General features: G+C 35.8%; 1 protein-coding gene across 2 annotated transcripts; it reads left to right on the top strand.

Annotated features, from left to right (window-relative positions):
- Window positions 1–6,908: 6,908 nt before the first annotated feature.
- Window positions 6,909–12,541, top strand: LOC149947315 (uncharacterized). Of its 2 annotated transcripts, XM_090172085.1 has the most exons (14): window positions 6,909–6,985; window positions 7,144–7,580; window positions 7,642–8,045; window positions 8,379–8,560; window positions 8,617–8,925; window positions 8,994–9,209; window positions 9,273–9,323; window positions 9,394–9,766; window positions 9,832–10,155; window positions 11,397–11,519; window positions 11,581–11,912; window positions 11,971–12,043; window positions 12,098–12,151; window positions 12,207–12,541. In XM_090172085.1, exons 1-14 carry the CDS (start codon window positions 6,951–6,953, stop codon window positions 12,393–12,395), a joined length of 3,102 nt encoding a protein of 1,033 aa, XP_090028211.1. In that variant the 5' UTR covers window positions 6,909–6,950; the 3' UTR covers window positions 12,396–12,541. The 2 variants fall into 2 exon arrangements, with proteins under 2 accessions (XP_090028211.1, XP_090028210.1); XM_090172084.1 differs by lacking the exon at window positions 6,909–6,985 and having other exon boundaries at window positions 7,028–7,580; window positions 12,207–12,539.
- The last annotated feature ends 237 nt before the right edge of the window (window positions 12,542–12,778 follow it).

A 12,778-nucleotide genomic window follows, 5' to 3' on the forward strand; every position in this document is an offset into this window, starting at 1 on the left:
ACCGAGTGCTGAGTGTAATGCTACCTCTCAACGTTCAATGGCAGGGTTTCCACCAGTTGTACACGGTATTCGTCTTAGTATCAATTTGCGATCGCATCGGGCGGGATTTGAACCCGAGACCTCCTGATTGACAGGCGGACGTTCTACCACAGAACCACCGACACTTGTTACGCCTTATTGAAAATTAGACCTTCAGCTTTATCGGAAGCGTATTTAATAGAGTACGAAATTTTGGTTTAATTGAAATAGAATTGAAATTGAAATTATTGCATCGAAGAAATTCTAATTTAGCGTTTCTCTATTGATTAAAAACAAATGCGCCACCCAGGTTTCGAACCCAGACCATTCGGCTTGGCAGTCGAGCGCTCTACCACAGAACCACCGATAGCTGCTTAGATTCACTGAAATTAAGACAGGCATCGTAAGCATAATAGGTAATAAAGTCTTTTTTTATTAATGAATTTATGAAGGCCTAATCTGGTATTTTTTAAAGGTTAAATCTTGTTTTAGCGCAGTCAGCCGAGATTAGAGGGTTAAAGGGTAGACCCTGTGGGTAGTCCACTTTCTTAACGACCTATATATAGTTCTGTTAATTCAAAGGAGATAATTTAACGTTAATTGCTTTAAAAGCTGGCGGTTAGTCAAGTGGCTCTCTGTGCTTTGTTGATGGTAAGGTTTTTGCTTCTTGTAAATACATTTGGTGTGGATATTTGGATATCTACGATTTCTTGGGTGTGCGAGTCATTATATGATATTGGAAATTGGACGGCATTGGTCTTTTTCATGTGGTATGCGTCACAACGTCAACAGGAAGTGAACGAGTCGTCCACTACCAGATATCTACGGTATCTTCATCAAGGGCGAGTGTTGAAATAAAATGAGCGTTAAAGATGCGGCAAGTATTTCGTAAGCGAGTAATTCCAAAAAGCCTCTGTAGATATTTCTTTCATTAAAATTTGCGTCGTATTATATTTAACTGATAAACTTGTTCTGTAAAAGGGTTTAATTCAATTGTGCATTGTTATAGTACGTCTAACGTACTGTTGTAACTACTTAACTTATGATATTCTGAATAAATTAAAATTGGTCGTTTCGTCTCAATTATTTTAATTATAATTAAAATTTTATACCGGGCGGGATAGAAATGGGTTAATATTTTTAACAAATAACTCTAAATTGCGGAGATATATCTTTAAGGGTTATCTCGAGAAATTAATACCACTAGGGACAATTCTACCGAGGAGAGGTATATTTTGGCTTGCCAACTTGTTATTTACTACATTTTTTCAAGTTATGTGAAAATATTGGGGATATGTGCCAGATTTCTACATTATAACCAATAGTCAAACCATAATCTTTTTAATTATTTAAAAATTTCAATAAATTAAGAAATCAATACTTAAAACGAAAGGGCCCCTTATTTTGTGTAAATGCCTTGGACCCCCCCGCCGTCGTAGGGTCTGCGAGTCCTTAATTACGCCACTGGTATGGGGGGGGGGGGGGGGTTGTTTGAATGTCACTAAATGTGACGTGGGGGAGGGTTCATCGAAATGTTACATCACACATCATAATTTTACATAGGAATTTAAATTATCAATGAATTTAGCTTACAGTCGCAATTTAGTACTTGTTTTATCATTTATAATAGTGTAATTACCTTTCTAGAGGCCAAAGAATACACTTAATTTTGAAATAAATTCAATACTTCGAAGGATAATGGTTTTATTATATTGGAGGGGGGGGGGGTATTTGTTAGGTGGTATAGGGGGCTCAAAACTGACCAAGGGAGAGGGTGAGGGAGGTTCGAAAAAGTACCTTTTCTGGGTTACGTAATTTATGAACAGCCTCTAAGGCGTTAACATTCCAAGTACTTTAGTTTAAAAAGTCGAAAATGCGTTCGGTTGCGAATAAAACAAAGTACCATAACAACCCATTTTGAAAGTACCGTAATATCCAATTTCAAAGTACCGTAACAGTCGTTTTTTAAAGTACCGAAACATTCGATTTTAAAGTACCGTAACAACCCATTTTGAAAGTAACGTAACAACCGATTTTATAGTACCGTAACAGTCGTTTTTTAAAGTACCGTAACATCCGATTTTAAAGTACCGTAACATCCGATTTTAAAGTACCGTAACATCCGATTTTAAAGTACCGTATCCTCCGATTTTAAAGTACCGTAACAACCCATTTTGAAAGTAACGTAACAACCGATTTTGAAAATAACGTAACAACCGATTTTATAGTACCGTAACAGTCGTTTTTTAAAGTACCGTAACAACCGATTTCAAAGTAGGATAGCAAACGCTTTCTAAGTACGGAAGAGACGAAAACCGTACGGGATAACCAAAAAAAGTACGGAAGAGACGAAAACCGTACGGGAGAACCAAAAAATATACGGAAGAGTCGAAAAACGTAGGGGAGACCCAAAATAAAAGTACGGAAGAGTCTAAAAACGTACGGCAGCAACCAATGAAACGAATTTTGTCCGGTTTGGCGTGCCATAAATTTCTTCCTCCCCCGGCTTCCAAAAGTCTTATTTTCAGAATTATTGCTGGCTACAGGTCGCGTCCCCGCTACAAGCTCTCTTTCCTTTGTTAAGTTTTCTGAAAGTATTATTGGCTGCAGCTTCAGGTTTGGAAGGGAAACGTCTTCGTAGGAATCAACAGGCCAGGCTTAGATATGCACAAAAGAAAAGGTCCGAAAACGCTGGAAATAAGGTGTTCGCAGGGGTTCCTTCAACATCACGGTCCGCGGACGCTTCTACAGTAACTCGCCAATGGCCGCATTCAGCTGCAGGGAAGACGATGCCAGTGAGGTTCGGGGATTCAGCTGTAGAAGAAAAACGTCTTCTACGAAATGAACAAGCCCGACTCAGATATGCGGCAAAGAATTCCACAACACAATTAGTGTTGTACTCCCTCATAACCTGACATTAAAAGTTGACAGTCCAGTAATGCTATTGGATCCACCTAAGCTATGCAACGGAACCCGTATGGTTGTCAAGGCTATGCAAACATACGTCATTGAGACCACAATTTTGGATGGCCCTTTTAAAGGTGAACATGTTTTCATTCCACGCATTCCGTTGATTCCGAGCGATTTGCCATTCTCTTTCAAGCGACTGCAGTTACCTCTTCGTTTAGCATATGCTATGACAATACACAAATCGAGAATGCTTCTTCCACGGGCAACTGTATGTTGCTCTCTCGCGGGCCGAGGATCCCCAAACCAAAGAATATAAAGCCCCAGGAATGGAAGGTGTAGCTCCGTCTAGTGGAAATTTTGCGCCTCTCGTTTTTAAAGAGAGACCGGGTTGCGTTAGCCGTTTCCGGTTACTCTGATTTGCTTTGCCGGAAGTTTCTAACGCAGCAAAAACACGCGGCCTCTAATATCAATCCTTCCATTCCTGGGGCTTTATATTCTTTGCCCAAACCCTCTTTGACCTTGCCGATGACAAGAAGCAACCAAAAAAATATTGTCTACTCGCAGGTACTAAGGGATTAAAGTGATCATCTGTTTGCTACACAAATCAACTTATTAATCTAAAAATAATTTTCAACAATCGCAACACTTAAATCATTGTACATTATCTTTACCATTAAATAACATAACTTAACGAAATCGTTCCATGTTCATTACTCAATTAAGTTCAAGTTATAACATACGTTTTACATAAAATATTTTAAAGAACTACCGGGCGAAGCCGGGTGCCAAGGCTAGTTAAGAATATGTTTAAGAAACATAAGCCACGGCCAACTTCGATCGCGCGTACCGCGCTCAGGGCCGGATTAAGAATTTATGGGGCCCTAGGTCCAAGTTAATTTTGGTGCCCCCCTTTCAATAGCGAGCGAAGCGAGCTAAGCGCTTCCTCAATTTATAATTGAGAAATGGAAGGAAAATTCATTTTGCTGCCAGATTTAGTATGTCGTCAGGGGCTAGACGGCCGTCCGTCAGAGAATGTGACAATCAAACGTTTTTGGTTCATAAGGGTGGACGCATTTACTAAAATTACTCCGGAAAATATTTTGTGAAAAGCAAATGATTAAATTTTTGTATTTCTATTTTTTTCGAACCCTCTTGGTGCCCCTTATAGGCTTGGTGCCCTAGGCCCAGGCCTATTCGGCCTATTGGTTAATCCGGCCCTGACCGCACTTTAGCTGCCCCGTCAATCGCCCCGCATCTAATGTTAATAGGTGTTTCTATAAATTACGGGAAATCACGTGTAAATGTTTTATCTACGTCACTAGCAATAGTTATTGAAGATAGAGAGGGCGCGCTCAAGTCGATTAAGATTTTGGAATTGCAAGTCCACGTGCGAAACGCGCGTGCCAATAAAGTACTAAAAAGCTTAAGCTCGTGACGCGTGTATGAATAATCCCGATAGGGGCGCTACATACGACCAAAAACCTACTATCGGTTTTCCACTTTCCTATTTAGAAAAAACAAGGTATAGTAAGTTAAACTATCTTTTCGCAATATATTTATGTATAATTCATAATTAAAAAAAAATTACCTTATAAATATTAAATGAAGAAAAAGAGACGCGTTTTTTACGCGAAGGCGCCATATTAGAATACATAGTTTTGAAGGTTGTAGAGGTGTTTAGAGCGTTTTGACGCGTAAATAATGTATCTCTTAAAATTTATTAATCTTTATTAATAACAAATCTTTATCAATAGTATATATATATTTATATATATATATATATATATATATATATATATATATATATATATATATATATATATATATATATAAGTTATAACATACGTTTTACATAAAATATTTTAAAGAACTATAACCGTTCTTAGGTAGTATTTTCTGTAAATCTAATTAGTTTTAAGAGTAAGAATCTTAAAACTAATATAATTTAAGATAAAAGATGCTTAGGTACATCTTTGGAACTAAATAGGTAAACGATAGAATGATGGTCTGCAGCAGTGTTGGAAATAAGCTTTTTAAAAGTACTGGTCAATGTGACCACTATACCCCCTACTTAAAAAATAAATTAAGTGGTCATGACCACTCTTCTCTGCCCCACCTCCCCCCCCCCCTTTTAAATTACCTTTGAAAGTGAATTTTTAAAAGCGATTAGGAACTATAATGAGTTTTTTCTTAAACATATTCTTAATGATTGATCTAGATGTTTCGCATTTAGTTCGACGAATCTGACTGATTTTAGCGGAAGAACGTCAAATTGCATTACTGCCAGATGCCATGAAATACGCTCAATTTTGGAGTCAAAATCAGCGATTTCCTTGGCTGTGAGAAACTGAGAGCGCAACACTTTTATCGTTTTCTCTTTTAAGTATAGAATTATACTTTTAATAGTTCTTTCTATAAATTTTTAACGCTTATCCAACTTGTTAAAAGTAGAAGTATAACATGTTGCTCTTACGTCACAAGACTTAGCTTTGGTAGAATTATCTTAGCACGTGCGATTTGCACGAGCGTTAGAAAATAGGAAGCTCCTCGTGATTCGAGCGCGCGCTCGTAGTTTAGGAAAAGGTAAATATAGTGACGTAAGAGCTACATTAAAACAAGAAGGCCATGTTACTTTATAGAAAGAACTATTAAAAATAAACTGACCATTATGACCAGTGAACCACCAGATTCTATTTAATTTACTGGTCATAGCCTAAAATAAACTGGACATTGACCGACGCCACCGCCTTATTTCCAACACTGGTCTGCAGCCTGCTTTTCAAGGAGGATGATTTCTGTTCAGGTTTGTAGATTTATTATGGAAAATTTTTTCAGTCAGATAAAATTACAAACCGGCCCTTACTAAATATACAATATTATTCTAGGTTTAAAAAGACGAAAGCCCTAATCTTGTTGAAACCTAAAGTTATAATTGAATTTATTGCGCTTATAATATATTTTAACTTAATATATAATAAAAAATGTTAAAATAATATATTTACCCTGAAGTTACAGTTAATCTTCTTTTCACTTTTTGTTTTATTTATTTACATGTGTTTCAAGTATTAAACAATAATACTATGTTGCTGGCACTGGGGCGTATTAATCATTAGGCAAAGTAGGCACGTGCCTAGGGCGCCATTTTTCTATTGGCGCCAAAACTCTGATAAAGCCCCACGGTCCATGTACTTGGCTTGCCCCTCCTCAAAATAACGCCGAAAAAGTTTGAGGAAACTAAAATATATTTATTTATTTATTAAAAACCGATACGCCCCTCCTTAGCTGACCAATGCCAAGGGGCGCCAAATTTTTCTGTGCTTAAAGGCGCCGAAAGGGTTAATCCGCCCCTGGCTGGCAGAATCTAGAGGATGTTCTTGATTTCGGTTTAACTCTTTTATAATTTATAAACACCGTTAAAAAATTAGAATCATTAAAAAAATATTACACTATTAGTTAAATATTAACCTACATTCGGTTTAATTCAATGTTTTTTAAAATTTATTTAAAACTAATTGTTTTTGGTGGATTTTACCTATTTGGTCGTAGCGAAAACCTGGTGGGAAAATATATACACGTTAAGGTTAAATTCAGGCGATTGTCGGGGTCGCTAAAGCGCGGTACGCGTGATCGAAGTTGGCCGTGTATAAGCATAGAGACATTGATATTAGCATATGTAACATAATTGCTCATAAGTATGCCTCTGTATAACATTTCCATTGAAAAAAATTCAATGAGATCTTGTTTCACGCCGAACATACATTAAGCGGACCCAAAAATGCAAAAATGCTTATAATCCTTGCGCTATTGAAAAGGTTACCATGGAATTGAAATCATGTAATCGCGAGGCACGAGCTAAACTTGACATGGGCAAAGCCAGAAACGCGCGAGGAATTCTCACTAACTTCCGTTTCCCATCAGTAAAGTTGATGACGCGTATTTCGTCACGGAATTGTAAGTGACGTAATTTACGTCATATCCCGTGAACAAGGTTTCATTAACGAAAATGCTTTTATGGCATACTTATGAGTGATTATGTTACACATGATATTAGTAAGGGGTAAGGCACGGAATTACTTTCGTGGAGAATCTTTTATTTGTCTATGTTTGTAGCCATGTGCTTGGTGGTCGTTGCCTTATGTTGGAAAATTTCCTTCGTAACTCTTACTTGAAAACTATTTCACAGTTATTTGATCCTGTCAATTTCTCTTACAATAGTTTGAGGGGCCTCGTTTTGTTAAAAACAAACCGAAGAAAGGGAAGCTTATCTACAAATGGGTGCCTCTCTTCAAATCAAACAATAATTCCGACTACTACTACAACTAGTTTGACAGTCCTCTTTTCAACAAAATATAAAAATCTGTTGAAAAGCTCATCACATTCAAAAAGGAACTTAACTCATGGTACAGTGAAACCTTCATTGACAAATATGAAACGGTCCAAGTCGGAGCCTGTCGACATTGAGGAGCTTAATTTAGAAGCAAAAACCCACGCCGATAGAAAATTTTATGATCTATCTCATGGAACTGACCATCGACCACAAATTAAACAAACCCAAGATGAGATTGAAGTTCATCAGGATCTGTTTCATTATATATACAAAAATGTTATTGGCAATGAAACTACATTTGCTGCTCCATTTGGAATGCGCAAAGGTTGACAATTAACTGTTAATCATTTTATAGATAGATCAGTTTTAATATTTTTCTTTTTTAGTCATATACTGTGACTATGTGGCATCTGGGAAGCCATTAAAATTTATTGAATCTTTTATTAATGAAGAATGTTTACCAATGTATGGCAATACTCACACAACAACATCCGTAACTTCATTGCAGAGCACGCTTCATCGACATGAAGCAAGGGACATTATAAGAAACTGCGTTAATGCTAGTGAACATGACGCAGTTGTATTTGTTGGGTCTGGTGCTACTGGAGCCGTTCACAAATTAATAAGTGCTTTAGCACTTTCCAAACAAATTCCCAGTGTAGTTTTCATTGGCCCATTTGAACATCATTCCAATATGCTGCCATGGAAAGAAATTGGAGCAAAAGTAATAAGAATACGTGAAAACAATTTAGGACTCCTTGATTTGACTCATTTAGGAAAAGAATTGAAGGTAAATTTTAACCTTTTATGCAATAAAAAAATGTATACAGAGTGTTCACTAAAATATTATATATCTTGAAATCTTGAACCATAATTAAAATTTATCTAAAGCTATTTGGACATAAAATGTGAACGTGAATATATTTCATCATAGAGCTCAGTCTCTTAAGATAATTTTTGAATAAGGTTGAAGACATGGTTCAAAGTCATTCAAATTTTTACTAGGCAAATATCAGCTAAATCAGCCCACGCTATATGACTTGAAAATTCTAGCACAAAATTTTAAATTATTAGCCTTATTAGTAGAAATCCTGTATTTTCATGTGTTTTCATTTCAATATAGAACTATCAAGATCAAGGATTCAAGTTAATGGGAAGTTTTTCTGCAGCATCAAATATAACTGGTATTCTAACTGATGTGAACGCAGTTACAGCACTTCTTCATCAGTATGGAGCGTTAGCTTTTTGGGATTATGCGTGTGGAGGACCATATCTGGACATTGATATGAACCCAGTTATTACTGGGTTAGTAATTTTTTTACCACATTGACTTTCATTTTCAAATTAAAATTTTTTTCTAGACCAAATCAGCAATTAGTTTACAAGGATGCAGTTTTCCTTTCTCCTCATAAATTTGTTGGAGGTCCTGACACACCGGGCATTCTTATAGCCAAAAAGAAATTATTTATCAATCCTGTTCCATCTGGTGGAGGTGGAGGCTCCGTTTTCTTTGTATCTCGAGAAACTCACCGCTATCTTCAAGAAGTAGAAATGAGGGAAGAAGGAGGGACCCCTGCCATTATTGCTTCAATTAGAGCTGGCCTAGCATTTCAACTCAAAGATGCTTGTTCAGCAAAAGCGATTGAAGCCAGGGAAAAAAAACTATGCCAGTAAATGCGTAATTTAATAAACACCTTTAAATTACGTTCATTATAATCGTTTTATTTTAACTATATAGGAAGGTGTTTGATAAATGGGGCAATGTACCAGAAATAATATTACTAGGTAGTACTAAAGTACCCCGATTAGCCATATTTTCTTTCCTCATTCAACACCCTGCATCGGGCTTCTTTCTACACCACAATTATGTCTGCACGTTGTTAAATGATTTATTTGGCATTCAAACTAGAGGTGGATGTGCCTGCGCTGGACCTTACTCTCAAGATCTTTTGGGGTAACTAACATTGGCCATCTTAAAACATTTATTTAGTATACCGATTTATGTTATACATTGTAGAATAGATGAAGAATTAGCCCAAGCCATTGAAAATTTGCTGGCGGAAGATAGGTATATACATAGGCTGGAAGTTTTAAACTCTAATTGGTTTGTAAAATTTATCACTTTGGTCGCATTTTAGAACAATTGACAGAATTCATTTAAGAAGATATCGGGAATATAATCATCGTGAAATTCTGCGCCCGGGTTTCAGTCGGTTTAATTTGCCCTTTTTCATGACTGATGATGATGTGGAATTTGTATTGGAAGCTGTTCAAATGATAGCCAAGCAAGGCTGGAAGCTTCTTCCTCTTTATATCTTCAACCAAGAAACGGGAGAATGGAAGCATAAGAATCACCAACTCTTTAGAGACAGGAAATGGCTTGGTGCAATTTCCTACGCATCTGGGGAATTTAATTTTAGCCACCCCAAAGAATTTAATACAGGTCCTTTGCCGTCCAGTAACAAAGACTGCCTCAAATTTGCTGAAAAGTTATTTGATTCTATTGATAAGGTGAATATTTTTCATTTTCATTGTTGGTAAATCATTCCATTAAAAATCAATTCTACTTTCAAAAGCTTGTACCCAGAAATATAATGCCAGATCAGTCACTTCTGTTCGATGATGAAGCTAAGCCATATAGAATTTTTTTACTTCCAAGTGAGGCTCAACAGCATTTACTTTTTGCAGATGAAGGAAAGAACTTGCCCATAATATCCAAATTGATGTATAAACCTTCAATAATATCAGAAAATGTTTCGTTGGATGATGGTGATTTAAAGTGTACTACTAAGGAATTAATTTGCAAAATGCCTCGTAAAAATATTGTCACTAGTCCAATACCACCTACTTCTTGTAAATGGCATTCACCACCTAAAAATATTTTTAAACCACTGTTAAAGGTATTTTTATAAGTAACCCCAGCAGTATATAATATATCTCTTAGAGAAGTATTCATCTTCCCATTTCTGTAATATTATTTGCTTGAAACATGTACCTTCGCAGGCTCCCACTTCTTTTTTCAAAATGTTTCTTAATGAGAAATAGTGCCCGGCAATACATGACATGTTGGCTTTGGAAAACTATTAAATCAAGAAATATAGTTTATTCAAAGTTAAATCTTTCTACGTCACAGTAAATTTAGAACCTATGATTAATGTATATGCTTCTGAGATTTGACAGGAATATTTCCTATTATAAACTGTTTTGAGCCTTGAAGGTACATGTTTCACTTTTTATGACCTATATCAGGGTTCGTACGGAACCTGGATAAGTCAGTGATTTTGAATTTGGTTAAATAAGTCCGGGATTTAAATAATAACGTAAAAGTTAAGGATTTTCTTGGTCAACAAACTTTGCATCGCAGAGAAAATGAAGTCTCTTCTCTTGCCCGCTCCTGAGAGAGGAGATACAATCTCACAAGGAGAGTACCCGAGGTGTTTATCGCCAATTTTGTTCAAAGTCAGGCGTAATGTAGACCTATATGAGATATGAAATTTCAGAAAAGGAGACGTTGCACTATCCATTCGATTTGCCAAGGCAACCGGAAATGTTTTGGACCATTTAAAACAAAAATAAGATATTTTCCTTTTTTAACCCAAAAATTGATACAATTTTACCTCAAAAATGTTCTAATTTACCCAAACTTGAAGACATTTACCTAAATGTGGTCCAAATTACCCATTTCGTGATTTTAAATTAAAAAAAAATTCGAAGCTAGGACCCTGTGAAACTGAGAAAATCCCATGCTTTTTTAAATGGAGATTTTTTGTTTTAAGTGGTCAAATTAAATGGGTAGTGCAACGTCTCCTTTTGGGAAATTTCATACATCATATAGGTCTACATTACGTCCGACTTTGAAGAAAATCGGCAATAAACACCTCGGGTACTCTCCTTGTCAGTGTGCTCTTATTAAATATAATTCAGTTTATGATATTAAAAAAATATTGTTTCAAACTGTGAAAACATAAAATGATGAAAAATAGCAGGAATATTACCAAAAAGGTCAGGTATATTGCCAAAATTAATCAGGGATTTGAAATCCGAAAATTTCGTATCGACCCTGTATATGGATACTTCTCTTATATTATGTACCGTTTGAAATTTGAATGTTTACCATGTTTTTTTCTATATGTCTGTTTAGGCGAATGAAGATTTTAAAATGATCAAAAATGGAGATAAAGTGTTGGTTTGTCTCTCTGGAGGCAAGGATTCTCTCTCTCTGCTACATAGCCTCCACCAGCTACAATTTTATATGAAGAAATTGGTATAAAAAACCAATTTTCTCTTTCATTGACATAATTAATGACAATTTGAACTCTGCCCAGGATGTCTCATTCTCAATTGGTGCTGTTACAGTGGACCCTGGTAGCAATGCTTATGATCCCAGGCCTTTAATTCCCTATTTGGCTAGCTTGAAAGTTCCTTATTTTTACGAGACCCAAGGCATAATTGAACAAGCAGCAAATTTGGACAAGTGTAAATCAATTTGTAGTTTTTGCAGTCGTATGAAAAGAGGGCGAATTTATGCCTGTGCTCGTAGGGAAAGCTACAATGTCATTGCGCTAGGGCAACATTTGGATGATTTAGCGGAAAGTTTATTCATGTCTGTATTTCATAATGGACGATTAAGAACCATGAAAGTTAATTACACTGTTAAGTGAGTATTCTTTTTTAAATAAATTTAAGTAGTTTACAAAGTATTCTGTTTTATTTAGGGAAAAAGACTTGAGGGTTATTAGACCCTTTGCATATGTAAGAGAGAAAAATTTGCGTAATTTTGCAGAAGAGGTATAAATATATTTTGCTCCACTTTCTTGTCATGTTAATTTTATTTTAATTTAGAAACATCTACCCGTTATTCCTGAAAATTGCCCTGGATGTTTCGAAGCGCCGAAAGTATGTATAAAAACAAAATTATCTTCCATTTAAGTTAATATATCATATTTATTAGGAACGTTATCGTACAAAACAGCTACTAGCTCAACAAGAAGTGCTATTTCCACGTTTATTCGTTAGTTTATTGTCAGCCATAAAACCTTTAATGGGCGTAAATAGAACTGGACTAGAAAGTGGACAAAATTTTTGGTTGAATTCTAGGAATATTCATGAAAGTAACAGTTCTGAATCAGATGATGACTGATATATAGGATAATAAAAAGGGAATTCATTTTTTAACTATAGAAATATTACGTAAATTTCTATGCTTTTAACTCCCACGATAAATGATGATATTCAAATAAATTAAAATATTCAATGACATTTTTTGAAATAATATATTTGACTGCCCTACAAAAAAATCTAACGTTGGCCCTTCAGTAAAACATCTTCAAGGAAATCGCCAAGTAATGTTTCCAAGAGCCAGGATCTGCAAATTGCTGTTTATATAGTGTAGTTGAAATAATGGAAACTTTTCACCTGTATGGTATTTTCTTTGAACCAGGTAGTGCTTTTTTTTGACAAATTAAGGGCAGGCTTAGCAAAAACACTAGGCGAAAACTATTCGCTAGTTTTGGCATGGAGGAA

The sequence above is a fragment of the Leiobunum rupestre genome, chromosome 4 (genome assembly GCF_980474605.1).
Source record: "Leiobunum rupestre chromosome 4, qqLeiRupe1.1.hap1, whole genome shotgun sequence".
Lineage (NCBI taxonomy): Eukaryota > Metazoa > Arthropoda > Arachnida > Opiliones > Sclerosomatidae > Leiobunum > Leiobunum rupestre.